Below are 27,015 nucleotides of genomic sequence, written 5' to 3'. Positions count from 1 at the left end.
AGTTGTGAAAAGGATTCTGGAAGACAAAAGCAGCAGCAATTTAAACACTGAAGCATGAGGTAGTAAACTTACAGAGGCAGGCTTATGAAAGCATTTGGCATTCCAAAGAATATGGATAAAGACCAGTGAAGGGAAAGATCATTCAGGAAAAAGCAAAAAACCAAATTTGATGGTACACTTAAATTTGTATTTGGGGGCCTAACCTTAGCGAAGTAGAATGTGAAAGGGCAGGCATCTCAAGAAGAGACATATGAAGCATACTCACACCCCAAAATAGAAAATGTGGGAGATATATATATAATAAAGGGAGAGGTGTCTAGGTGAACTTTTTAAGCTAAAAGAAAACTATCTGGAGCGCAGAGTCAAGAAACTGTACTTTGAGGAGAAAAGAGCCACAGAGGAAGAATCAAGAACAGACACAAAACCCGTTAAATCCAGCCACAAGAATCTCTTAGGATCATTTTTGTGATAGCCTTTGCAGCCAAAGGTGACTGGGGAAAATCAAACTGGAAAGGGCAAAAGGCAGGCTGCTAAGGGAATTCAGAAACTAGTATTTCATGTCCCTGGGTTTCTTTTTGAAGCAAGGAGGGCGAAAGAGTGAAAAACATGTTTGTGACATGCATTTTAAATTGCAGCATGGCAAAGAATAACCAGGGGAAAATATAACATCATCCAAGACATTTTGCATATCCCATTCCCACTCAATGGGGAAGTTACACATCAGGTCAAGAAGTTATGCTAAACATAGCAAATGGCGGGTGAACTCCAAGTTCGGCTCCTTTTCCTTTCCTAGCTTTTGTACCATCCTTTCAGTCTGTCGTCTTGAGCTGTACTAGGCTGACAATAAAATGGCTAATTCCTTGAACCTCACAATACTCAAGGCAGAACTTCACACAGTGGATCATTCCATGCTTCTTTTTCACACAATTTGAAGCAGGCGAGCTGGGGGGCACAACCCTTTCGCCTCATGCTGTTTTCTCCACTGAAGATTGTTTTACTCTCCACTGAGAAAAGCTTTGGGACTCCCCAGAAAAAAACAACATGAACAAAAAGGGTTAAGAAGCCTTCCTTTTCAAACTGCAGCCTCAGTTTTCAGGGGTGAGCATGACATTCAGAGCTCCTCCAAATTGGGACCACTTCACCAAATATTTTCTGAAGGGGAATAATTCAACAGAGGATTTGGGAGAGGGCTCATAAGATTTCCTTCCTTCCTGCCTTTTCTTTTTACAAAAAGATCCTGTGAATCCCAAATGATGCCACGACTCTGTAAATTTCAAGGCACTGAGTGGGGGGGAAATGGTTGCCTCCAAACACAAAAGTTGGAACAATCATCTACCCTCCCCACCTTGAAACCTACCCTACTTGAGCCCATCCCATTTTGCAGCCCACAACTCGGCTGGAGAAATAAGAGGAAAGAAACTGAGCTCCACCCATGAATAGTTTTTTTAAGCCTGAAAAAAATGATAATTACAAACTACATGCAATTATCTAAGGGTTACTATCGATGGTGGAAAACGCCAATCATTAGAAGATTGTCAGGTTATTCTGGAAAATCAAAACTGACTTACAAAATGTAACCTATATGTTTTGAGTTAGAAATCTGTGTTTTTAAGCTTAATAATTCTACAGAGACTTTTAAAATGCCTCCCAATACAATAGTCATTGCATTCCAACACAAGCTATGGCAGCAAAGTCCAGCTATTGGAGTGCTACATACACACACTCACTGTAAACAGAGGGCACTATTATACAGCACCATAAAATCTCTCTTGGCAGACACTTTATATATATGTATTGTTACAACATACAACAGCTTCTTCTGATTATTACTGAATCATAAGGGGGGAAACAGTTAATAATACTGATTTTCTAAATAATCACCATGCATACTTTTCAGTAGTCTTAAAACATGCTTCTCAGGAACAATCAAACTAGCATTAGAGGCATGTCATTCAGAACCTAGAAGCAATCAGGACTACGCTTGCAGGTATCACAAGCAAATTATTCTCTTCAATCACCATCAGGGAAATCAGCCACTTCTATAATGTATAACTGTGCCTAAGCATAAAACACCCATCTTCTCTATTTTAAGCAACTTATGTACATTGCCTTAAGTCTTTAGCGCTGCAACACACAAATGGATGAAATGAACAATTTAAAAAATAACAACCTGGATTGCAATTTCTGGGTTGTTCCAACCCATTTTATAATACATACATTTAGACAAGCTCCAGGTAGAGAAGCTACATAGTTAGCTACATTCACTGTTTGCTGGTGGCGAAGGGTGGGGTGGGGGGGAAGCAGGGGAAGATGGTTTTAAGAGCATAGGCTGTGTAAATATTGAAGAAAAGGCCAAATACTCCCTTTGATCACAAATGAGTTAGAGAGAAAAGGCATCCCATCAGCAAATAACCACTTGATTCAGTTTCCATTCCCTTTTTGTTCAAGACACAAGCTTGGACACCAGAGGGCACTGTGATTCAACTCTGGAATACCTCCCCACCCATGCATGCTATTAGGAGGAGGGAGAGATGAGAGTCCATACCTAAAGCCATTCCTCCTTTTCACAAGCTCTGAATTCCATTGCCATTTTTTATAAACGTGCTTTTCCATGATTTCAAATTACTAGCATTCCACAATGAAGTACCAAGGTCAATGGCATACTCTGCTTCTTTTGCAGCCACGTAGCAAAAACAGAGCTACTTTCAGGCCACATGGGTTTTTAATATACAGCGATACTTGCCCCACAAATTCTGGAAGTTCCACAGTTCAAGGACTTAGGAGATGTGTCTCTTTGTGGAGGCAGCAGCTTCCTTGGCCAAACTTTAGTCCAAACAAGCTGGTAGCTGGCTCAAGATGCTCTTGCCTTCCTTCCTTTTAGTCAGAGGAAGAGAAGAAGTTACAAAACAATTCACAAAGTAGCATGCAGCTGCCACCACTGTTCATGCTGCTGGCTGAGTAATGGCAATCAGATCAATGGGCTAGATGAACGAGCAAGACATTCTCCCCTCGAATAAAAATCTGGTTTATGTGCCGTGTGAAAACTTGCTGGTAATCCACTTTGGGCCTCCGCTTTTTCCGTGATCGACCTCTTGTGCCACCTGCACTCGTCCCCTCTGTTTGGGAGATTCTGCCAGACAGCTCAATCTCTTTCCCATAAGTTCGAGGCAGGCTAGAGCTCCGTGTCCTCTCTTTGCTCGAGCGCTTCTTTGCCCCTCGTTCTTCTGACCTCCTCCGACCTGACTCGGACTTCCACCGAAGTGTCCTAGGATCACATGGAAGAGCTGGCAGATCAGCAGCCATCTTTGAAACGTCCTTTTTAACCAGGGACTCTTGCAGCTTGAGTCTGTCAAACAGCTACAGGGGGTGGGAGGAAACAAATATGTCATGAAAGCTGTCATCTCATTCTGTAATCTGAAAGCATATGGCCCACCACGGAGGGCCAAGCTAGAGAGTGGGTGTTTTTTGCAAGAGGAAAAATACACAGCAATGCTTTTCATGTACAGTACTTTCTGTTGGCTGGATAATACAAATTGTAAGCACTCTAATGCTAAGGAGATTACTTATTTGGCAGTTATGGAGTTATCCAGCTTCCACGTTTTCTGTGTGCATGACTAACGCACGTCACGCATGTACACATAGCAGATTTGGCCATGACTTTGTACTGCTCTGTTAAATCCTGGGGCTAAAGCAATAGATCAATCTGATTTGAGCTGTAACCCCTCTGGGACAAGGACTGTATCATTTCAGTCTGTTGTGTGAATAGAGCCTAGTTCATTGCTGGCGTTGAATAAACTCACACATGGGTGCTCATCATTTTAGGAAACTGCCCAAGGGCATAACCATAGACAGAAGTTTCCTCTCCCTTTAACAGTGTTTCCCAAGGAAGCAGATTGCAAAGCAACAAGTCCTAAGCCATCAAGCACGTGTATACCAGTTGCAAGTAAAAAAATTACACTGTCTGCCACCTATAACTGAAGCTTGCAAAACACATCCAGTATCAAATGTTTTTAATTATGTTTTGTAGATATTTATAGTTTGCTTTTATTGCGTTCCATATGTTGTAAGCCACCTTGTTAACATTTTATGAAAGAGTGGATTAATGTTGCCAAGTGCGCCAAAAGATAAAGGTTTTGGAAAAAGAAATCTCTACCTTTGGCCAGCAATTTTATAAGTTCTTTACAAGGTAAGGGCTGGAAAGCGGGAACGGGGCCCACTTTTGCTGCTCTATCCATTTACCTAACATTAAGAAATGAGCTAGCCCTCCAGCTTAACCTTAAGTCTGTTTTGAAATAAAATACACCCTTAGTATGTGGGAAATTGAGCTTCTAGGCTTAACTTTAGTGTACTTGCACCAGCCAACTACAAGGCTGGCCCAAGACATTTTGCTGTCTGAGGCAAAGAACAAGATGGTGCCCCCCCCCCACTGCATGTACAGAATCCAGCTGGAAGGGAAATTAGCAGGCTAGCTTGGGTAGGCCATGGTGTGGCCATCACAGCTCTCCCTTCCAACACCTTGCCACCATTCTCTTCTCCATATCTGCTGCCTCACTCTGCCTACCCTGGCAACCTAAAAGCAACACGACAGGCCAATAATTTGATTACAACACTTTATATAGATACAAAATTGTATCTTCATTCAGAGTCAAGTGGCATACAATATATACAAGGTAACACCAACTAATGTGACTTCAGAGAATTTCCCAAAGTAGAGGATTTTTTCAATGGTGTATCAAACAGAGAACGATTCAAGCTTGAGGCAACATGCCTTCCAAAATAAGTATAAAGTCCCAACCACAGCACGGATGCACCTGGTTATATCCACGACTTATTCATATATTTAGCAGTGAACACGCTGAAAGAAGTAGATGCTCCAGAGGCAGTAGCAGGACTGTCCTTCCTGGATAACCAACTGTTTCAAACTTTCTTCCTCAGCAAATAAGAGGTCCGAGAGGGTACATAGGTTACAATGGTTCAGCTTTCACTACTAATTAGTGACTCTGAATGAAGATACAATTTAGTAGCTATATGAAGTATAATCAAATTATTAGCCTGTCGTGTTGCTTTTAGGTTGCCTGGTTTTTCTGTTCGCAACACAGGGGATCTTTGCTGTCACTCTGCCTAATGGTAGGGCTGGCCAGAACAACAGACAAGCGGGAGAATGGCTACTTACCCTGGTGAGAGTCAACTGTGGCTCTACATAGAAAGCTTTACCCAGCACAGGTTTTCGATACGTCTCATCTACGTCTGTCAGGGCCTAGGGCAAGGGAAGCAGAAAGAAAATATCAAGGCAGGCTGTGGCTGTACATGGCATTTTTGTAATGTAACTTTTGGGGCCTGGGTGCAGAGAATTAGGAATTAGCATTATCCAGCTTACACATTACTCTAATAATTTAATCCTTTCTGGGGTTTTTTTTAATAAAAAACAATGCTTACAATTATATTTTTAAAAAAGAAAAACAGAAGAAAGCACAAATTTAAACAGGATAGCTGCAAAATTACAATTACAAAATGTTTGCACGTTTCTTTTCATCTTCTCCTTAGCCCTTTTCAGAAGTGCTTTGCATGCCTGACTGCCCCACCCCTAACATCCCCAGGGGCTCCACACTTCTAAGTTCCCGGGTTCAGTACAAGAGGAGTCTGTGCACATAGACTTCTCCATATGAATGAAAGCCCTGTGCACTGGGGCTCCTCCTTTTGAACTTCTGCCAAAGATGATGAGGTTGGGGGGGGGCCGCTTTAGAGGGCGCAGCCACTTGCCTCTTGCCCTTCCCTATTTTTCTGAAGGTCTAGTCAGGTTGGTTAGGATTCTGGCCTGGTGATGCAAGTAAAACCTTTTCTCTGATTCTGTATCAAGTTTTGTGCTTACGCTTGCAGCTAGCACTCTAGACGGGTGGCACATTCAGCTCGTGTCTTAATTCTGACTCGTCAGCATCCAGTTTGAACTAAACTAAAAAGCCCTTGCAGAGTTAGCATAACATGGAAGGAACCATAACAAAAAGATGACAAACTGCTGTGCATGTGGGAGAGAGGTCAAGAGAATGGTGGGGGGAGGGACCTTAATGCCAGACGACTTGGGGTTCCAGTGAAACAGATGACTGCTAGGGCTTTTGTTGCATATTTTAGGGAGATTTCTGCTTCCACCCATACATTTTCAAAGACATTTTATGTGCATCTTTCACTTAGCAACCATAACATGTAACAAAAAAGGAAAGGAGGTGGGAAAGATCTTGCAGGGGGGTAAAAAACAAGAGCGAGAAAGAGGAAGGTAAGTGAGAACAATCTAACAAAATTAGCTCAGCTTGTGTTAGTCAAAGACAAGACTCTGAAGAAACACTCCCTGGTCAACAGGGTGCAAGACTGTTCCACTGATGAAGCCTTGCCTTGAACTGACCAGATAAGAGCCAAGACTCACTTCTACCTGAAAACTAGAGGATCGTCCTTACCCCTTTGCTGAAGATGCCATCTGGTTGAAGTAACCCTTTGCCAATTGGTAATTAGCTGTAAAATCATAGAAAGGGGGTGACAACCCTTACCATATTCCAGAACTTGTCAAATGCAACCAAGAACCCACTGCAGACTCCACGAAGTCCTTTGAAAGTTCGGACGTGGACGTTGACCTTTACACCATCACGGACACAGCGGTGAAGCTCCCCAAGTGGACTGCCTTCGTGAACTAGAATAAATGTAAACCGCCATTACTTTTTACTGAAACAAATGCCATGGCGAATAAAACAAAACCATTCACTGTTTCTAATCAAAGCATCACATTGAACTCTGCTTAGGGAAAATGTCACAAATTTATACACTCATACCAAGTATCCACTCAGAAGCAATGTCTTAACTAGATTCCTGTACAGCAGAAATAGGAAAGCTTTGGCCCTTCCATTATCCTCAACCATTAGCCATCTTGGCTGAGTCTGATGGAAGTTGAGAGTCCAACTACATCTGAAGGGTCATAGGTTCCCCATCCTTACTCTAGTCTACAACTTGCTTTGGGGAAGATCTAAGAAACAAATCTGCCCTGTTTGCACCAATATTTTTAAACTACTTTTCACTTTTGCCATGATAAAGCAAGTTAGTCTTTAAAGTGTCATGTCTGAATGCAGTTAAGGAATAACAAATTTAGCTACGCTTTATAACACTACTGAAGACTTCAGTTTTCTTATGTCATAGTAACAGCATACAGTGGTACCTCGGGTTAAAAACATTTTGGTTTACAAACTCCGCTAACCTGAAAGTAGTTGCTCTGGGTTGTCAACTCTGCCCCAGGATGAGAACGGAAATTGCATGCCGGCAGTAGGAGGCTCCATTAGGGAAAGCGTGCCTCAGGTTAACAACGGTTTCAGGTTACAAACGGACCTCCGGAACGAATTAAGTTCGTAAACTGAGGTACCACTGTATAAGCAAAATTGGTCAACCTCACCTAGCTATTAAGATTTACATCCCACAAAATCCCAGTAAGTAATATAAAGTGGAACTCAGGCTTATTTAAAGCAGAACCAGTGTCTGCAAGGTCAGTCTTGTCTTATTCTGAACACTGAGCTCCATGGGCTCAAAGCGTAAGACTTGCAGAAAATGACCAAGGTTTCACAACTCTTGCACATATCACTTTGTTCTTTAGTCCTGTGTGTTTTCAGGAATGCTTACCTGTGGAATATTTTGCTAATAAAGCACTCTGATCCCATCCTAATGGCACTGAATGGCCTATTCACCCTCTTATCAATCATATCCAGCTGGCACAGTTCCCTAACCCTATCACCACCAAATACAAAGAGATGCTTCTACACTCTGATGATTTCTCCAGTGGAGGAAAAACCCTGTGTTAGATTTGTCTTGGCAGCGCATAACCATTCTGTGAACATCAAAAACTATTATGCTCTGCATGTAGCTATTATTTTTCTGTGGCTTAAAAGCAATGCAGATGCATTGTCAATCATTTGTGCAATCTAGGATGCCGTAATTACATCCCTAATAGTTCAAAATGGATTTTTCCCTCAATGTAAAGTATGTGTTTAATACCCCAATTCTAAAGGATAATTAAAAGGCTACTGGGGGTTGTCACCATACAACATAAATATTTTTAGTAGATAATCACTGCCTCTGTAACAAAGTGCCAATCATCAGCATGGTTCCTGTGGCTTAATTCATACAAGAAAATGATCTGTACCCCATAGTTTGATGGGCAACTCTAAGCACACATAGTAGTCACTTGCCTTAATGGGACTACAAGACCGACAACAAAAACGTATCAAAACATGTTTAAAAGAGCTGCAGTGGCTACTTGTCTATTTCTGGATTCAGTTTAAAATGTTGACTTTCAACCTTTAAAGCCCTAAACAGTCCGGGAGCCTGGGACCTGGTCATCTAAATAATGGCATTCTTTAAAATCAGCCTCAAAGGCCCTTCTCCATGAACATCTGCCTTTGGAGGGTAAGTGCCTGGCTACAAGAGGGAAGGTCTTTTCAGTGGTAACACCCAAATTTTGGTCACCCCCGCTAGACAAATATGCAAAAGCATCAGGTCACGTTCATCCTGCTTTCCACTGTTTTAACAATGCCTGAGACTCTTTTAAATGCCTTTTATTTTAATGGCTTTGCCTGGTGTTTTTTATGGCTTTTTCTGATGCTTTCATAGTTAGCTTAAATATTTGTGTGTGTGTGTGTGTAAGCGGCAGTAAGGTATGAAAAACGCCTTCTAAGTAAAACGCACACAGAGAGAGATTCAAATAATCCTAAATAGAAAGCAAAAAAAACATGTTAGTACTACAGTCGTACCTTGGTTTTTGAACAGCTTAGGGCTCCAACGTTTTGGCTCCCAAACACCACAAACCTGGAAGTGACTGTTCCGGTCTGCGAATTATTTTTGGAAGCCGAACATCCAGTGGGGCTTCCATGGCTTTCGATTGAGTACAGAAAGCCACGGCTTGGTTTCCGAATGTTTTCAGAAGTCGAATGGACTTCCGGAACGGATTCCGTTTGAGAACCAAGGTACAAATGTATTCCATGAACTCTTGCGCAAACAATAGGAGTCTGCACACACTGCAGTACCAGCATAGTTCAGGGTGTTAAATTACAGCTCAAGAAACATAGGGAGGACACAGGCTGTGATATATAAACACCAAAAAGCCATAGAAAAGTCTTAAGAGGAGTTCACACAAACACAATACAGTAGCTCCTCTAAATTGTGGATAATTTTTATTGCGCAACACTCTTCTGCTGTGTCAAGAACAGCCCTCCCATGAGTGGAACAAGCTTTCTGCATCTCTGTATCCAAGCCACTCAAACATAAGCCAGTGTAGTAACAAAGTAGCTTATCTAGCATTCTTCGTCTTGCGCACCAAATCTTCTGGATAAGCAAACTATGTAAACGTGAATGCCAGACATGTAAACATAAATGCCAGACATCCAACAGAGTGGGACAGTACTAATGCCTTATTTATGCTTATAAGCAAGGCAAAAAACCCTGACCTACAAAAAATTAAATGATGACACTGACACCTCGGATTATAGCATGTTGCAAACTGGCATGCATACTAGAATTGTCCTCACAAAATATCAACTCAAAACTAATGTTTCCATTAGTAAGTGAAATTGAGAGTGACCCTGAAAGATGGCAAGATTCGAAGTAGGGGTAACCAACATGGTGCTCTCTCCATAGGGCTACAATTTCCACCATTCCTGATGACTGACCAAGGCTGGAGCTAATGGGAACTGTAGCCTTAAACATCTGGCGGGAACCACGTTGGCTACTCCTGGATTTAGGATCTTTACAAATATTACAGTCCTTTTGGGAGATAAGCAGTATCCGTTTCCCTGCTTCAGCAATCCCCATCCAGGCTCTAACGTTAGGATCACTTTACAGCATGGAGCTAGGTCATAGGATTGCAGATCTTCACTCCATATCCCTTATGGCTTCTTTAAGCAGCGTAGAAACCCACTACTCACAGCATGATGACTGAGCCCCAAGCAACAATGGCTTCTAAACATTATGTGCCAGGGAAGAATTACTCACCATAGGAAGACCCTTTCTGGCACTATCGCTTTCTGTGCTGTAAAGACTTTTGGGGAGCTGAAGAATCAGCATAATCTCTTCTCTCTCTTAACAGCTAAACAGCTATATTTTTATGCATGGGAGAGACCACACTATTATTTGGGTTCTTCAATCATTCTTTGGTCTTTCACAAAAGCAGAGAAAATAATTGTTATTCGAGGCTTAAAAACAAGAAAGGAATTTAAGATCTCTTCCCATGCAGATTATGTAGCTTTATGTAGCCCGTGAAGTTTCAGAGTTTTATTAAGGTTTATTAACTCTGTAATGCTTCCAGCTACAGAATCAATGAATCCAAATCAGACTTTGCAGCTTAACGAAGGATCAGAAAGAGACTGAATACAAGAATTCTGTGATATTCTATAGTCTGAGTTTAAGAAGCTACAACTAATCTTGGTACTTTCTTGGTAAATCCTTTTTTAAATTAGCAATCAACTGATTACTGGGTTTTTTATCAGTAATCAACAAAATTAAATATGATTTTCAGAAAAGGGGCACATGTATTTTCTGGCTAGGAAGGATTGCCTGCACCAAACAACCTATATGTATCTATCGCCAATCATACTGGAGAAAACAAAAGCAAAATAAAGAAGTAACACGTCCTTTAAATAGCATGGCTAGATCCATGGACATCAATGAGTTAAGTCTGCATAAAATAAGCTCTGCATGGATAGCAATTCAGTGACCCAATAGCAGATTGCTGTAACATAAACTGGCATGAACACTACAGGTAAACCTATCTTGTACGTTGAAAAGCTTGGGCAGATGCTCCACTCAAATAGCTATAGAAGGCCAATGTAGACAGCATGTGGTCAATGCTGCTGCCCATGGTTATATATGCTCAGTTTATTATTTACTTGTTGGATATGGAAACAGAACACATATTTGTTCCTAAAACCATCTACTTTATAAGCAAGTGGCTAGCAAGCCAAAGTCAGTTAGAAAAGAAGGTTAGATTAGAGGTTTTATGGTACAACAACTTCTGGGCCACATACCAAGTCAGCATGTAAGAAAACCTTAAAGACAATGGAAATTTGTAATTTAAGGCCAAGCTACATTAGACTCCCCTTCATGGATCACTGCCTTGCCGTGGCGAAGGGGCTTGAAGAACTCAGAGAAGCTATGAACTATGCCGAGCAGGGCACCCAAGATGAACAAGTCATAGTGGAGAGTTTTGACCAAACGTGATCCACCTGGAGGAGGAACCGGCAAGCCACTCCAGTATCCCTGCCAAGAAAACTCCATGGACAAAGACAACAGGCATATAAAAGATATGACGCTGGAAGATGAGCCCCTCAGGTCGGAAGGCGTCCAACATGCTACTGGGGAAGAGCGGAGGGCAAGTACAAGTAGATCCAGAGCTGATGAAGCGGCTGGGCCAAAGCCGAAAGGACGCTCAGTTGCGGATATGCCTGGAAGCGAAAGGAAAGTCCAATGCTGTAAAGAAAAATATTGCATAGGAACCTGGAATGTAAGAACCATGAACCTGGGTAAGTTGGAGGTGGTCAAAAATGAGATGGCAAGAATAAATATTGACATCCTGGGCATCAGTGAACTAAAATGGACGGGAATGGGTGAATTCAGTTCGGATGACCATCATATCTACTACTGTGGGCAAGAAACCCGTAAAAGAAATGGAGTGGCCCTCATAGTCAACAAAAGAGTGGCGAAAGCTGTACTGGGATGCAATCTCAAAAATGATAGAATGATCTCGATACGAATCCAAGGCAGACCTTTTAACATCACAGTAATCCAAGTTTATGCACCAACTACTTGTGCTGAAGAAACTGAAATTGACCAATTCTATGAAGACTTACAAGACCTTATAGAAGTGACACCAAAGAAGGACGTTCTTCTCATTATAGGGGATTGGAATGCTAAAGTAGGGAGTCAAGAGATAAAAGGAACAACTGGCAAGTTTGGCCTTGGAGACCAAAACGAAGCAGGGCAAAGGCTAATAGAGTTCTGTCAAGAGAACAAGCTGGTCATCACAAACACACTTTTCCAACAACACAAGAGACGACTCTACACATGGACATCACCAGATGGGCAGCATCGAAATCAGATTGATTATATTCTCTGCAGCCAAAGATGGAGAAGCTCTATACAGTCAGCAAAAACAAGACCTGGAGCTGACTGTGGCTCAGATCATCAGCTTCTTATAGCAAAATTCAAGCTTAAACTGAAGAAAGTAGGAAAAACCACTGGGCCGGTAAGATACAATCTAAGTCAAATCCCTTATGAATACACAGTGGAAGTGAGGAACAGGTTTAAGGATTTAGATTTGGTGGACAGAATGCCTGAAGAACTATGGATGGAGGCTCGTAACATTATACAGGAGGCAGCAACGAAAACCATCCCAATGAAAAGGAAATGCAAGAAAGCAAAGTGGCTGTCCAATGAGGCCTTACAAATAGCGGGGGAGAGAAGGCAAGCAAAATGCGAGGGAGATGGTGAAAGATACAGGAAATTGAATGCAGATTTCCAAAGAATAGCAAGGAGAGACAAGAAGACCTTCTTAAACGAGCAGTGCAAAGAAATAGAGGAAAGCAATAGAATGGGAAGAACCAGAGATCTGTTCAAGAAAATTGGAGATATGAAAGGAACATTTCGTACAAAGATTTCCATAATAAAGGACAAAAGTGGAAAGGACCTAACAGAAGCAGAAGACATCAAGAAGAGGTGGCAAGAATACACAGAGGAATTATACCAGAAAGAAATGGATGTCTCGTATACCCCAGGTAGTGTGGTTGCTGACCTTGAGCCAGACATCCTGGAAAGTGAAGTCAAATGGGCCTTAGAAAGCACTGCAAATAACAAGGCCAGTGGAAGTGATGGTATTCCAGCTGAACTATTTAAAATTTTAAAAGATGATGCTGTTAAGGTGCTACACTCAATATGCCAGCAAGTTTGGAAAACTCAGCAGTGGCCAGAAGATTGGAGAAGATCAGTCTACATCCCAATCCCAAAGAAGGGCAGTGCCAAAGAATGCTCCAACTACCGCACAATTGCACTCATTTCACACGCTAGCAAGGTTATGCTTAAAATTCTACAAGGAAGGCTCAAGCAGTATGTGGACCGAGAACTCCCAGAAGTGCAAGCTGGATTTAGAAGAGGCAGAGGAACCAGAGACCAAATTGCAAACATGCGCTGGATTATGGAGAAAGCTAGAGAGTTCCAGAAAGACATCTACTTCTGCTTCATTGACTATGCAAAAGCCTTTGACTGTGTCGACCACGGCAAACTATGGCAAGTTCTTAAAGAAATGGGAGTGCCAGATCACCTCATCTGTCTCCTGAGAAACCTCTATGTGGGACAAGAAGCTACAGTTAGAACTGGATATGGAACAACTGATTGGTTCAAAATTGGGAAAGGAGTACGACAAGGCTGTATTTTGTCTCCCTGCTTATTTAACTTATATGCAGAATTCATCATGCGAAAGGCTGGGCTGGATGAATCCCTAGCCGGAATTAAGATTGCTGGAAGAAATATCAACAACCTCAGATATGCAGATGACACAACCTTGATGGCAGAAAGTGAGGAGGAATTAAAGAACCTTTTAATGAGGGTGAAAGAGGAGAGCGCAAAATATGGTCTGAAGCTCAACATCAAAAAAACGAAGATCATGGCCACTGGTCCCATCACCTCCTGGCAAATAGAAGGGGAAGAAATGGAGGTAGTGAGAGATTTTACTTTCTTGGGCTCAATGATCACTGCAGATGGTGACAGCAGCCACGAAATTAAAAGACGCCTGCTTCTTGGGAGAAGGGCAATGACAGGCCTAGACAGCATCTTGAGAAGTAGAGACATCACCTTGCCAACAAAGGTTCGTATAGTTAAAGCTATGGTTTTCCCAGTAGTGATGTATGGAAGTGAGAGCTGGACCATCAAGAAGGCTGATCGCCGAAGAATTGATGCTTTTGAATTATGGTGCTGGAGGAGACTCTTGAGAGTCCCATGGACTGCAAGAAGATCAAACCTCTCCATACTGAAGGAAATCAACCCTGAGTGCTCACTGGAAGGACAGATTGTGAAGCTGAGGCTCCAGTACTTTGGCCACCTCATGAGAAGAGAAGACTCCCTGGAGAAGACCCTGATGTTGGGAAAGATGGAGGGCACAAGGAGAAGGGGACGGCAGAGGACGAGATGGTTGGATAGTGTTTTCGAGGTTACCAGCATGAGTTTGACCAAACTGCGGGAGGCAGTGGAGGACAGAGGTGCCTGGCGTTCTATGGTCCATGGGGTCACGAAGAGTCGGACACGACTAAACGACTAAACAACAACATACATTAGACTATTGTAAAGTGTGTGTTTTTTTGGGGGGGTGGAATAGGCTGTATGCCTGAGACAGGATAAAATAACAACTTGAAAAAACTCTGCTCTCCGTTCACAAAGTCTCTCTGTTGGAACAACAAGCCTTCCGTGTGTGGAGGAACACAACTGCATACAACCCTATATACTGCTTTTTGGCCCTAAGGTTCCCAAAGCAGTGAACATAGTTATCACTTTACATTTGGTTAGGAATACCATCTATTTGCTATTTAAGTGAAATTAACTAGTCAGCCTTTTCAACTCTTTAGCCTGAAAAATGGAAACTCATCACATCAATAACAAACAACACTGTACTTGTTCAATTAAGACTTGATATCTAATTACTGTATTAAGATGCATGTAAACTTTATTTCTGACAGTCTTCTGACTCTCGGTACAGGTATTCCAAACCATAATGGAAATCACGATCCCACAGAAATAAGTGGGAGTTTTGCAAAACGATTTCGTGCATAATCTCAGAACAATCATCATCACACTTCAAGCTGTGATTCACTTGCCTATCATCATGTTATCATGAGTCGCTGCACTATATTTATAACCCTAGGACGGATAGTTAAGAACCTAGATTATAACAATGTAAAGGACATACCGTTGTTATAACTAGCGGGACATACTGTTGTTTTATCTAGGACAGTGGCATTTTTCAGAAGCAAAAGAGCCTTTCCTCAAAGGCTAGTCTCTCCTTGAATTGATACTGTAAGTAGAAAATAAGCAAGAGGAGTGAGGGATAAAAGTGACCTCAACAGACCCCCTGTCTGTCACCAAATGCAGGGCTTCTGCTTTGTATTATACATGTCAAGCCACAGAATGTGGAAAAAAAACATGTGTTTGATATGGGGGCATAGCAAGCTGCAGAAAGTACCTGACTGGTTACATCTCCCGGCAGGAGAATTGTGTCTTCGCTTCATGCTGTCTCTGAGCTGAGGCCCTTAGGATGCAGTCACTCTTGCTTTGCAACTGAACAGAGTACCTGACCTTTGATGTCTAAATCAACCTGTCCAGTAGGCAGCCTCCTGGGGGCCACCTGCCAGCAGTAGGTGGGGCCAGAAGCAAGAGTGGGTGGAGCAATGAATCTGAGTATTACCTTTGTGCCACACAACACACCCTTCTCTCTCTTACACCCAGGCAAGCAGGAGGCATTATACAAGTTCAACAACACAGCCAAACCAATGAAAAACATCCAAGGAGGATGTGAAGCAGAGCTATTGAGGGGTGTATCTGGGGAGAGCCCAGAGGGACCTGAGCTTTCCATCCCTGCTCTGACCAGTACCAGGCCTAATATCCACCATGGATAACATCCCTAAGGCAATACACCTCAACATTTCATGCATCCCAATACCCTTAGCAACTGTTCTTGCCAGAGTGTTCCCCAAGGCCGTGGAAAGTTCTCTCATCCTTGTTACTCAACAACATGGTTATGCAGACACGTATTTCAAAATGTTCTTTGCATGTTGTTACTCAGCCTGAGGGAATATACTGAACTAAATGTCCACACATCCAGTTATGAACAACATTTATGACCCATTTTGGTCAACCTAATGTCAATTACATTTAAGCCAGCATGGTGTGGTGGTTACACTGTTTGAGGGGATCCAGGTTCATATTCCCCTTCAGCCATGAGGCTCTCTGCATGACCTTGGCCCAGTTAGTCACTATCTCTCAGGGTTCACATGCACCATCTTGTGATCCTCGGAGGAAAGGCAGGATATATATGTAGTATATGAGCAAGTAAATTCCACATCAGACCAAGAGGTCATAATTCCTTACACCAATAATCTTAATGTGTTTTTACACCTTAATCTCTTATCAAAGCACCTACCTTCCCACACACTGCAGAGCTTCTCCAGAACTCCCTCTTTATTCAGTTCTCCCTCTTGCCCACACCCATGATCTCGTGCCTCAAAATATATCATATTTTTATCACTCCAAACACTTCACCCCCTCTCTACAGCCTACACACATCCAAATCAAGAAAACACATTCTTCCCACAATGAAGCCACAAACTTTTTTTTAAAAAACCATGCTTTCGGCTCTTAATTATCTATGGCCTCACATAGATGGAGTTTTAATCGTGCCTTTTGAAAATAGCAATGTCTTTTAGGACCCCCCCTTTTTTTTGGCCAGTTTCAATGCAGGTGGTCTTTCATATATTGCAGGTCGTTTTGAGTTACTCTGCCTAAAAAAGCAACCAGTGAATTTAATAAGAAAATAATCACAACAACAACAAATACCCAGCCAGAACTCCAGAATGCACATGTGTTTTAAAACGTATGTTTCACAACACCAAATGGTGTCTTTTTAAACACTGCAATAGCAGCACAGGCTAGTGCCAACTAACACATAAAGAAATCAGCGTGCTATGCAGATTTTTATTTCTGCGGTTTTGCCTGTATGTACACAGTGCTTGTGCCAAGACCATGCAACACGTACACACGTGGGTCTAAGCCAAACCAACACATGGGGGACGTGGTGCATCACAGTGCACATGGGCCACAGGCGGGTGTACTTGTCACATCCATAAAACTGTGAAATGCCACCAGCCAGCGGCCCATTTTCAACGTCGAGGCTCCATCCCCGGAATGCCTTTTCCAGTCATAAGAAAGGGCTGCCTCTGAGCATACGCAGAGTGCATTTCCCTCCCTTGCCGACCAGCGACTTCTAGAAGTTCACAGCATATGCTCCTCTTCAGAAACAAGCCAGCCCAGCTCCCCCTTACCGGGCATCCTGGTCAGCACGTTGCGAGGCGCCCTCCTGCCCCGCTGCTGCCTGGCGCGCTCGGCCTCTTCTCGCTCGGGCTCCTTGGCCACCATGAGGCTGCGGAGACGCTGGATGCGCTCGGGGTCGGCGGGGGCCCGGGCGCCTCGGCTCCGGGCGCGGGTCCCCGCTGGCCGGCTGCCGCGGCCGGCTGCCCCTCGCTGACGTCCCGGAGCGCGGAGCAGGCCGCGCTGGAAGCTCTCGTACTCGGCCAGGTTGTTGAAGTGCGGCGCGGCCGGGTAAGGCAGCGTCGTGCGCTCCGAGTAGAGCGCCAGCAGAGGGTCGAAGCGCGGCGAACTCACGTCCAGGCGCCCGGGGCTGGGCGAGCGCTCCGAGCTGCTGCGGCCGCCCGAGCGGCGGCGGCGCCGGCGCCTGGGCCCTGCGCCGGCCTCCTCCGCCTCCTCCATGACTCCCTGGCCCTGCGGGGAAGGGATCCGCCCGCAGCTCCTCGCTCTCGCCGCTAAGGGCCGCCCCAGCACCGCAGGCGTCTTCCCGCCTTTCTTAGCGCCGCTTGGCGCTCTCGGAAGACAGCCAGGAGCGAGATTCCCAGCACCTGCGCTGGGGCTAGCGACCGCCTTTGGGCTTTTCATCCATCGGCTGCCCTAGGAAGTCGTAGCTGCAGTCGGTTGCCGCTTGTCCCCCACCGCGCTGGCCGACGCAGGCAACATTATTCCCTCGCATCTCCCTCCTTACTCGGCGTTAGTTAATCCGAAATAACGCCCGACACCCCATCGCGCGTTTAATACTTCCTGCAGTGTCCATGATTCCCGTAGAAAAGCTGCATTGGCTGGCTGGATTTGCACGGTTCTCTCTGCAGACCTTCCTCAGAAGTGGCGTTTAATGCCTATGCAATAATATATGGCAAGAAAGTCTTACGTCGTGCGAAAGAAAATTGCGCTAACATTTCTTAGAATCCGCAGTGAGCCCAAGTGAAGTGCCCAGAAGCGAAAAATCGCACTTCGAAAGCGGCGTTGCTGCTCAAGAGTAGCGGGATTTCAGGGTGGCGCCTAACCAAGTTCATATGAAATAATCTTAAATAGGAGCTGCTACAGCATACTCTTTTGTCGCTTATAGCAACCATTCTATTTGCAGAGGTGGAAAACAATGAGACCTCTTCTTTATAATTCAGTCAAGAGATTGACAAAATTCAGGGAGCCATCTGGCACACCCACTCCTGGCATTTAAAAGTGTATATGGTATGTTAAAAATAGCAGGTATTTGACACCTACGTTTTCTATTTTAAAATCATTATTTCATTTCATTTTTTAAATAAAAGGGTCGATTCATATATTGAAGGATATCAACTGGGAGGTACAGGGGGGCATCACCTTGTTGAAGCTAAGCAGACCCTCAGGGAATCAAACATACCCTGAGTTCCATGATGTAAGAAAGGTGGCAAATAAAACCAAGAAAAGGAAATAAAATACTTGCACTGGTCAAGGATCCTGTGTGAACAGCAGGTCATGAACCCCAATACCGCACTGAAACCTCAGCCAGTATTTCATTTATTTTTATGACAACTTTGCTATGTTTGTAATTATGTAAATCTTTTCATATTGTAAGCTGCCTTGAGCATTGTTTTAACTGTGGAAAGGCAGCATACAAATAAAATGATGGTTGGTTGGTTGGTTGGACACAAGATGAATGGTGGGAGGAACCAGCTGGGCTACCAACCAAGGGAGGAAGGAGGAAGGGTCAAAACCTAAACAGTGGTGGTGGGATGGAAAGTGGTCGCGGAGGAGAGACTAGGAAGATGAGGAGTCAGAAGCTGATGAGGTAACAGAGCTCAGTGAGCTGGGAGAGAGAAGTGAAGAATCAGGCAGAAGCTGAAGCAGGCAAGGGAGGAGGGAGGTCAAGAGGCAGAGGTGAGTCAGGCTAGTGAAGAGTCCCTCCCTCCTGCTGCAGTAAGCTCCATCCACCCTTACTACCAGAATCAGGAGAGGGATAAAACGGGTGGAGCAAAGATAGGCTGCAGGCAGACACAGTCTCTGATTGCTTGCAAGAAGCCCCAGAGAGGAGACAGACAGCTGTGGAGAGATGGGGATTTTTAGTCTCAGCAACTGATTCAGGGCATGAGCTGCTGTGCTCATTAGGCCTGAAACCCAGCTAGGTCTATGAAGATCTTATTTCTCTAGTAAAGAGTTAACTCCAGTGTTGAACTGTGATTTATTGACTGGCGTGCTTCGTGACAGCCAAACATTTGTTGATTAATTTGGAGCAGAGGAGAGCATACTACAGGAATGTGGAAGCTATTTTGTGTTTTACTAGTACCCTGCAATCAACCAAATGGGGTACAGTACAAAATATATACATTAGAATTAAAGGACAGGTTGCCTCTGCATAGCTGCTGAGTACAGTAGGCGCATCAGAACTCAGCTGAGCTTCAGCTCCTTCATTCAAATCTGTTCCTGAGTACCTCAAGCTCTCTTCATTTCAGCTTTCTAAATTAGCGAATTAGCTTATTGTTGTATGCATTAATTGGGAGTTGGACTTCCTTGATCAAACCACCCAGATACTCTGCCCACCTATGATGGAGAGAAAGTAGAACATGGAAGCCTTGAAGTCAAAGATCTATTTGCATGTTTGTGAGGATATTTGTATGTATGATAGGTAGCAGAGTGCACCAGTGATAGAGAATTGGCTTACATGATTCCTGAACTATACAAGAGAATTATTCCAAAAATCAATGCAAAATTTTATTATTAACATTACAGCAATAATTTAAACACATATTGCTTGGAAGGTTGTTTTTCTTAATGATTAACCTAACTATAGCAATGAAGATGTCCACCATTTTAGATAAATTGGTTGATTATTGTTATCTCTTTTTCAAAGAGGCTTTAAGGGACCTGGTCTTCTTTAAAAGATAATGCAGGAAAGGCAGAGATTGAGGAATGGAATGACATTAACAAAATATTTCACATAAAACCCTTTTGTTATTATCTCCCAGCATGCATCATTCCAGTCTCTGCATAGTCCGAGAAAGTATCAGATACACTCCATCTCCCCACCCCCACCCCGGAACAGGTCTTATTACTTCACAGGTCCGGCACAAAGAATGCAGAAGCGCAACACAAACTTTTTTTTGAAGAGTAAAGAACTTCCAGTAAGTTGATTGCCACAATCCTCAACAGCAGGAACTGGATAGTTTCCCAGGCAGCAGAAAATTGAGAGCATGACCTACAAACATATCCTGTTGTGATGCCCCCCCTTATTCAATAAGTTTATTATTCCAGTTTGGTCACCCGAGACCTTCTCTAATAATCAGTAAAGCAGCAAGGAGAGAGTCCAAACAATAAATGTATGATTACGGAGGGAAATTATGTTTCCATAGCTTTCAAAAAAGCCATAACTAATTTACACTTGAGAGAAGACTTCCTAATTAGTTTCAGCCATTTGCCAGGGTATTTTGTTTATCACTCATATAATCCAGAGACATTAGCAACTAGGATAATTTGTAACTTGGCTCCCTGATGATAGAACTTAATTTGAAGCAAGAGTTTAAATGTTTTCAGTTTTAAATGGGCAGCTCAAAATCTCATGGGACTTGTACCAGTAGAGTGCCTTTGAGGGCCATAGCCTAAATTAAAGGCATTCCTTTTCAAGTAAAAAGTTTGTCAACCTGACAATGATATTATTGTAAGGCACCTCATAATTTTGATGGGAAAACACACACATCTATGAAACTATAAAAATGAATACAAGCACTACATGGCTTCTTAAGTGCACCACACAAGTTTACTGAAATATCCATTCTGGTCCAGTCACCTATCCTTCTCCCATGGTCCTTGGAGGAGTAAACTGTATGGAGTATTTCACACCAACATCCAGATGGCAAATGTCAGCTATCATCAGCTAGGATTTCAGGATACTGGTCCCAAAACTGATCCCCAATGATATCACAGTGCAAAGCAACTACTGTAGTCCTTGGCCGGGTCACTTCAACTTCCTTCTCTTCAGTTTCCTCTGGAATTTTAATTTTCTTTTTAATGGCTTGATTTACCTATAAAGACAGATGACAGATTAATGTAGAATCGCAGAACTGAAGTAGGCTAGAAGGCAATTACAGTTTCATTTCTTTTTTAATATGAGACAACTCTCAAATTAGAATCATCACTAGTAAAGTTCTGGTCGTTCAGTGGCAGATGTGCTTCTATTGAACCTTCACTACTTAAAATTTGAGGAGTGAAGTTACCAGAGGAATTATCCTTTTCACTGAAGACCAGAACATTTCTAGGCTTAAATCTTAAACAGTGGTAATGTTATAAAAGCAGACACAGCTGGAAAATCAGCACACGTATGACTGTCAAAAACCACTTACCTCCCAAGTACGGTAAGTATTTTGTATAACAGTTTGTAAAATGCACTACACACAAATAGGTATCTGTCAAAATTATATTACCTTTTGCCAAAGTAGAACAGTTCCTTTTCTATACAACAATGATTCGTTATTGTAGTTAATGCTGAACTGAGAAAATAAAATCTCATTCTTGTCACTTGCAACTGTTCCCTAAGGATAAAGAGAAAATATTATTTTTTTCTTATAAAAACACCACCACACAGGCATATGAAACCACTGACTCCTGTCCATCTAGATCTGAGCACTGTATTTGGAGACAGGATGGAGTATACACAACCCACCAGTCTCCTTTAATGCTTGCATTTAGACAAACAGTTAATCCTTATTTGTTCCACCTGGTTTTTAAACTTTGACAAGTGTTATATTCATACTAATATGGAGATAGGAAGATAAAGCTATTGGATATAGTTTTTTTAAAAAAATCTAACCCAGGGGTCAGCAACCTTTTTCCGCCGTCCCTCAGACCATGTGGTGAGCCGAACTATATTTGTGGGCGTGGGGGAATGAACGAATTCCTATGCTCCACAAATAACCCAGAGATGCATTTTAAATAAAATGACACATTCTATTCATGTAAAAACACACTGATTCCCAGACTGTCTGCAGGCCGGATTGAGAAGATGATTGGGCCGCATCCGGCCCCCAGGTAACCTTCTCTCTCTCTCTCTCTCTCTCTCTCTCTCTCTCTCTCTCTCTCTCTCTCTCTCACACACACACACACACCCTTGCACTATGATAACTGTGTCACAAACCCCTTCAACCTCATCCAGACTCCCAATTCTCATTGCCCATCACACTTGTGTAATTTGAATGCCTGCACATTAAAACCTCAAGCATGAGTGAACATACTACTTAGCATAATCTTGAAAGAAGACTTTCATACCTGTAGTTGCTTTTGGGCTTGTACAGGTGTCAAGCCACCTCTCTGCACAAGAGTCCAAAATACTGTATTGTAGAGATTATTTATGTGGCCTGCAGGAATGAAATAACAAACATCAGACTACATTGGGAAGCACATTGAACAAGCTTTCTGCCACAGCAGTAGTTACTGAAGGACTTGTATACAATTATATGAATATAAAAAAAATATCCTTCCAGTAGCACCTTAGAGACCAGCTAAGTTTGTCATGAGCTTTTGTGTGCATGCACACTACGGCAGACCAACATGGCTACCTACCTGTAACTATTATATGAACATGATATTGTAAAAATAGCAGTATGTCTTTTTATCTAAGTCCAGTATTTTGGTTCAGTATTTATCAGTGTTTTATATATTATTATCCTACCAACAGTTCCTGTGACATGTTTTTAAAATAGATAAAAATTTCCTGCTATGCAGTTTTTTTTGTCACATCAAACATGAGTGTTTCTGTAGACCATCCAGCCAATCTAAAACTACTGCTATCCATTTCATGGAAACACTACTTAGTCAGGTAGCCAGATAATTGGTGAGGGAAGGTGGGTGGAAGAAAACATGCAAGTAAATTGCTGTGTGCAGTGAAGGGAGAACAACAACAACATGGGTTGCTGTGATTGTCCATCTTATTTGTCGCGCCTTTTACATTCATTGACTAGGGTTCACATCATACTACAGAATTGAATATAATACTGTCTGCATTTCTCATGGTGTCGTTGGGATGCAGGGGGGAAAGGACATGAAAGCAATGCCTCTCCCATTGTGGCATAAAACTGGAACCTCTCCAAGGTTTTAACTTTCTCCATATGTGTCTTGGAATATCCCAGCTGAAGGATAACTTTCTGTAACTACAGGCAATACTGACCAACAACCATAAACCCATGCAAACAAACAAACACAAAAACCTGATGGTGGAGGTTTCTCATGTGCGTAAGAGATGCTTACAATCAGCTTGTCGCCAACTAAGATAGTCCTTTAAATTCTGGTCACTAGGATATAACACAACACGCCCATCAAATCCTGGTGGATACAAAAGAGGCTGGTCCTTAAAGTAATCTTTCCAATAGAAAACGTAGCTGGAGGCAAACTGGGAGACCACATGAGTCATGAACTTACTTGTAAACAGAAAATAAAAAGGAAGTGAAAGTTAATAACATCAGTACTACAACACTGACAAATAAATAAACACTTGAGTACTCTCTGTAATGCAAAAATGCATCTGACTCAATGCCCCTGTTCACGCACCATCAAAAGCCATGGCTAATATTTTACCATGATCATGCCCAAGAGAGCACCTTCTTTCTTCCCTGCTTGTGCACAAAGGAAACAAAACACAATCCCTGGCTAAGCATTACATCCAATCCATGGATCATGGCTTGTTCTCTTCTGACAAACCATAACCAGTAAGGCAAAAATAAACCTTGGCTATACTTCAGTTTGCTTGGGAATAAAAGAAACCTTTATCCCTGGTTCAGATACAAAACCTAAAACACAAAAATCATGGTTTGTTTCCTCCCAGCACTAGCAGGAAGCAGTAAAACAGACTAAAAGGCACATTTACAGTAAACCATTAATGGCTGAATGTTTCAGAGTTTTCCAGATCTGTATGATTCACTCCTACATTTTCCAAGTCCAGGAGGTTGAGAGCATCACATGCATATGAAAACTGGATAACAGAAAATGAAGATTCTATGAATTTGGCCATTTGCGGGCTGAACATAATACATAATACATAATAGTGCTCAGTCAACTCTCAGGACTGGATGGCTGATTGCATCATATGCTAATAACAGCAGCTGATGACCACCTACTAAGCCAAATGGAAAGACTATACCAATGAAAATGTGCAAATTGAAGCTTATCTGTATACATTCCTCGTTACTTGCTCTCCTACCATGTGAACTGAATTCCCCAACAAAACCCTTCCACCTCCCAATTTGGTTGCATTTCTTTTGTTTTCTACAATTATTACTGCATGAACATGAAAGGAGGCCATTACCAAATCTATGAAAAGCAACGCATGTTGCATGCATACAACAGCTGTCAAATGTTTATATTTCAGATGAAAATGAATTTTAAGCAAAATAAATAGTACACCCCTTGCCTTTACACAGCACTTATTAAAAAGCTGCCATTTTTTACCAAATCAGAATTGTTATGAGTTATTGTCTGCATAATAAAATATAATAAAAAATAAAATATAATAAAATATAAACAAACTGGTTATATTTAAAACATATTGTATGAAGAGTAGATATGCAAATATTGGGTTGGGATGGGAGGAGAGAGAAGCTCTAAAACCAGTTACCTTGCTCTTCTCTTAAACCAGTTGCTTTTCTTTTTGAAAACAAAGCTGTATTCATCACTTTGTCCATAGGCAATGACAATATCCTCTAATTCTTGCATTACTGTCTGTGCAGACTTGTTCATCAAGTTAAGAGCGCGATCATCATTAGGCTTCTTAAAACCATGTTGCTCGGCAAAGCTTCAAAAAGGGAAAAATACAAAGAAATGGAATTTGTCAAAATTATTAAAGTGGTTATCAGCGTGTTTTTATTTTTTAATTTTGGACTGGATCCCATATGGATCCCATTGTGTTTTAGTTGCAATACTAATTTATAATTTATTAAAAACAGCAGATTTTTGTAACTTCTTCACATTTTTGCCAAATGGAAGGTAAATGTTAAGTTGTGTGTGAATATATCAGACGACACAGCAATTCTTCAAACAGCTCTTGTTTATTTACAGACCACAACAGAACTGAACTAAAGGGTTCAGCCAGCCTGCTTATATAGAGCTCCACTGCAATGCAACTGTAACCACTTTCTGTAACAATCCAATCACTGAATGTCACTTTCAATCCCTTATTTGCATATGTGGACCTAAGTGAAAACTATCTACAGTATCCCCCTGCTGGCTCAGGGTGAGAACTTCAGTACATAACAGTAAAACTACTTCCACTGAGGCACTACTAAGAATCCTAGCTGTAACTCATATAGCTCAGTGTCTTTTTAAGCAGGATGAAAACCTTCCATTCCTCCTTTCCTTATTCAGAAGCAGCAGGACAATTACAGCTTTTCAAATATTCATGACAATACTGATTGTTATCTGTTCTACCAACAGGGGATGGCTGGAAGTGAGTTTTGTGAGTTACAAGATAAACGGATAGGTGGATGCAATAAGGGAGGGGTGGCCCACGAACTCCCTGCATATTGTATTCTTTTCAGCACCTGCTGAACACAATCTTTTTCAGACAAGCCTACCTAGATGCTTAGGAAGATTGCATGAGTTTTAATTTGTCTTAAGTCTATTCTAATGCAGTTTTAACTTTCTCACCAATATGGGTGGGGTATAAATAAATAAAAAATATTATTATAATCATCAGTGTTTTAAATTATGGTTGTAAACTTTTTAGTGCCTTTTTATTGCTTTTTTTTTTTGGGTAAAGTGCTCTGATGGGTTTTCCCTGCCATCAAGTGGTGTATACATTTTATGAACTTAGCTTCATAAAATTTATGCACCACTTGATTGTGGAGAGTAAAAAAACGTGCTTAAGAGGAAGGCACGTTTGGCAAACCCTCATCGTAATCAACTCCCGCAGGGAAACTTACGTCCCCCCTGTGGAAGGACGTGTGGATCCAGAATTTTTACGAAATAAATAGATGCGCACACTCCCAGCGGAGAAATCCTCCCAAACCAAAGCTTCCCACAGTGGTCTTCAGATTACGAACACTGGCCGTCTTGGCTAAGGAGCTGTGTCCCAAGGATGCTGCCCCGCCCGCAATCCGCCTCTGGGTGGAGCCCTCCCGATACCCAAGGGCAGCTGCTACCCTGAAATCCGACCACCGGTTCCCTATCCTTGCACGATGCCCATAACCTCTCCACCCCTCCCTCCTCCCGCCACCATTGGCTGAGCCGTCGCCAGCGGCAACCAAGCTGCCGCCAATCGTTGAAGCGGGGCTTACCGGTGGAAGCCGCGGCCGTCCAACCGGACCACGACCCAGCAGTTGGGCAAGCACGTGGCCTCGTCTTCGAAACCCCGCACGTATTCGAACTTGCTCTTCGCCATGGCGACGCGGCCGCAGCTAAGCCGCGCGCGCAGACCTAGGGAGGCGGCGGCGGCAAGCGGAAGAACGCCACCAAGCCTAGGCAGCGACAGCATCAGCGGAAGTTGCGTTGCGCGATCCCGGAAGGCTGGCGCGCGCACACACACACAAACACTCCCCCCGTCCTCCGCTCTAGCCGCCGGTCTCTATGACGCCGCAAGGTCTTTCGGGATTGCAGCTCCCTAACCGCATTAGCCGCCTCGCAGTGCCGGGCGCAAAAAGCCTCGCAGCAGAGGCGACGGGATAAATGCAGAGCGAACCGAGGCTGAAAGCCACGCCCTCCAGTCTCGATGCCGCCCATCCTGGATGTGCGTAGGCTGCTGTGGGGCGTTTAATGGGGGCGGGGGAGGAAAGGAGGCCCTCGCGCCGTGTGTGTTATTTGCGCGCGCGCCTGCCTTTTCTCAACTCGGTGCCGGGGGACTACAATTCCCATCATCCCCGGCCACTGGCCAAGCCTGCCGGGGCTGATAGGAATTGTAGTCCCGCGACGCCGGGT

At 42.9% G+C, this 27,015-nt stretch overlaps 2 protein-coding genes across 6 annotated transcripts; both read right to left on the bottom strand.

The window, feature by feature from the left end:
• Window positions 1–1,217: 1,217 nt before the first annotated feature.
• Window positions 1,218–18,447, bottom strand: LSM11 (LSM11, U7 small nuclear RNA associated). Its single transcript, XM_081901085.1, is given in 6 exon segments — window positions 1,218–3,357; window positions 5,174–5,257; window positions 6,537–6,676; window positions 17,100–17,231; window positions 17,234–17,286; window positions 17,288–18,447. Coding segments are annotated over 6 exon segments (1,233 nt in total). The 5' UTR covers window positions 17,728–18,447; the 3' UTR covers window positions 1,218–2,973.
• Window positions 18,448–20,853: 2,406 nt separating this feature from the next.
• On the bottom strand, window positions 20,854–26,744 carry THG1L (tRNA-histidine guanylyltransferase 1 like). 5 transcript variants are annotated; one of them, XM_081901103.1, is made up of 6 exons: window positions 26,379–26,744; window positions 24,722–24,898; window positions 23,359–23,528; window positions 22,381–22,469; window positions 21,540–21,647; window positions 20,854–21,140 (listed from the first exon to the last, which is right to left on the bottom strand). In XM_081901103.1, exons 1-6 carry the CDS (start codon window positions 26,573–26,575, stop codon window positions 20,979–20,981), a joined length of 903 nt encoding a protein of 300 aa, XP_081757229.1. In that variant the 5' UTR covers window positions 26,576–26,744; the 3' UTR covers window positions 20,854–20,978. The 5 variants fall into 5 exon arrangements, with proteins under 5 accessions (XP_081757229.1, XP_081757231.1, XP_081757232.1 ...); XM_081901105.1 differs by lacking the exon at window positions 26,379–26,744 and adding an exon at window positions 26,244–26,338; XM_081901106.1 differs by lacking the exon at window positions 26,379–26,744 and adding an exon at window positions 26,227–26,286.
• Between the last annotated feature and the right edge of the window lie 271 nt (window positions 26,745–27,015).

This window comes from Podarcis melisellensis (genome assembly GCF_964234715.1).
Source record: "Podarcis melisellensis genome assembly, chromosome: 2".
Taxonomy (NCBI): Eukaryota; Metazoa; Chordata; class Lepidosauria; order Squamata; family Lacertidae; genus Podarcis; species Podarcis melisellensis.
This window is presented reverse-complemented; position numbering and strand designations above follow the sequence as displayed.

Excerpts from the sequence above, each read along its gene's own strand:
- THG1L (XM_081901103.1), bottom strand. The coding sequence starts at position 26,575 with ATGCTGTCGCTGCCTAGGCTTGGTGGCGTTCTTCCGCTTGCCGCCGCC. Across the intron at positions 23,529-24,721 it reads TGGTTTAAGAGAAGAGCAAG|TAAGTTCATGACTCATGTGG; the intron begins GTAACTGGTTTT and ends TCTGTTTACAAG. Across the intron at positions 22,470-23,358 it reads TAGTTGGCGACAAGCTGATT|GCCACATAAATAATCTCTAC; the intron begins GTAAGCATCTCT and ends TCATTCCTGCAG.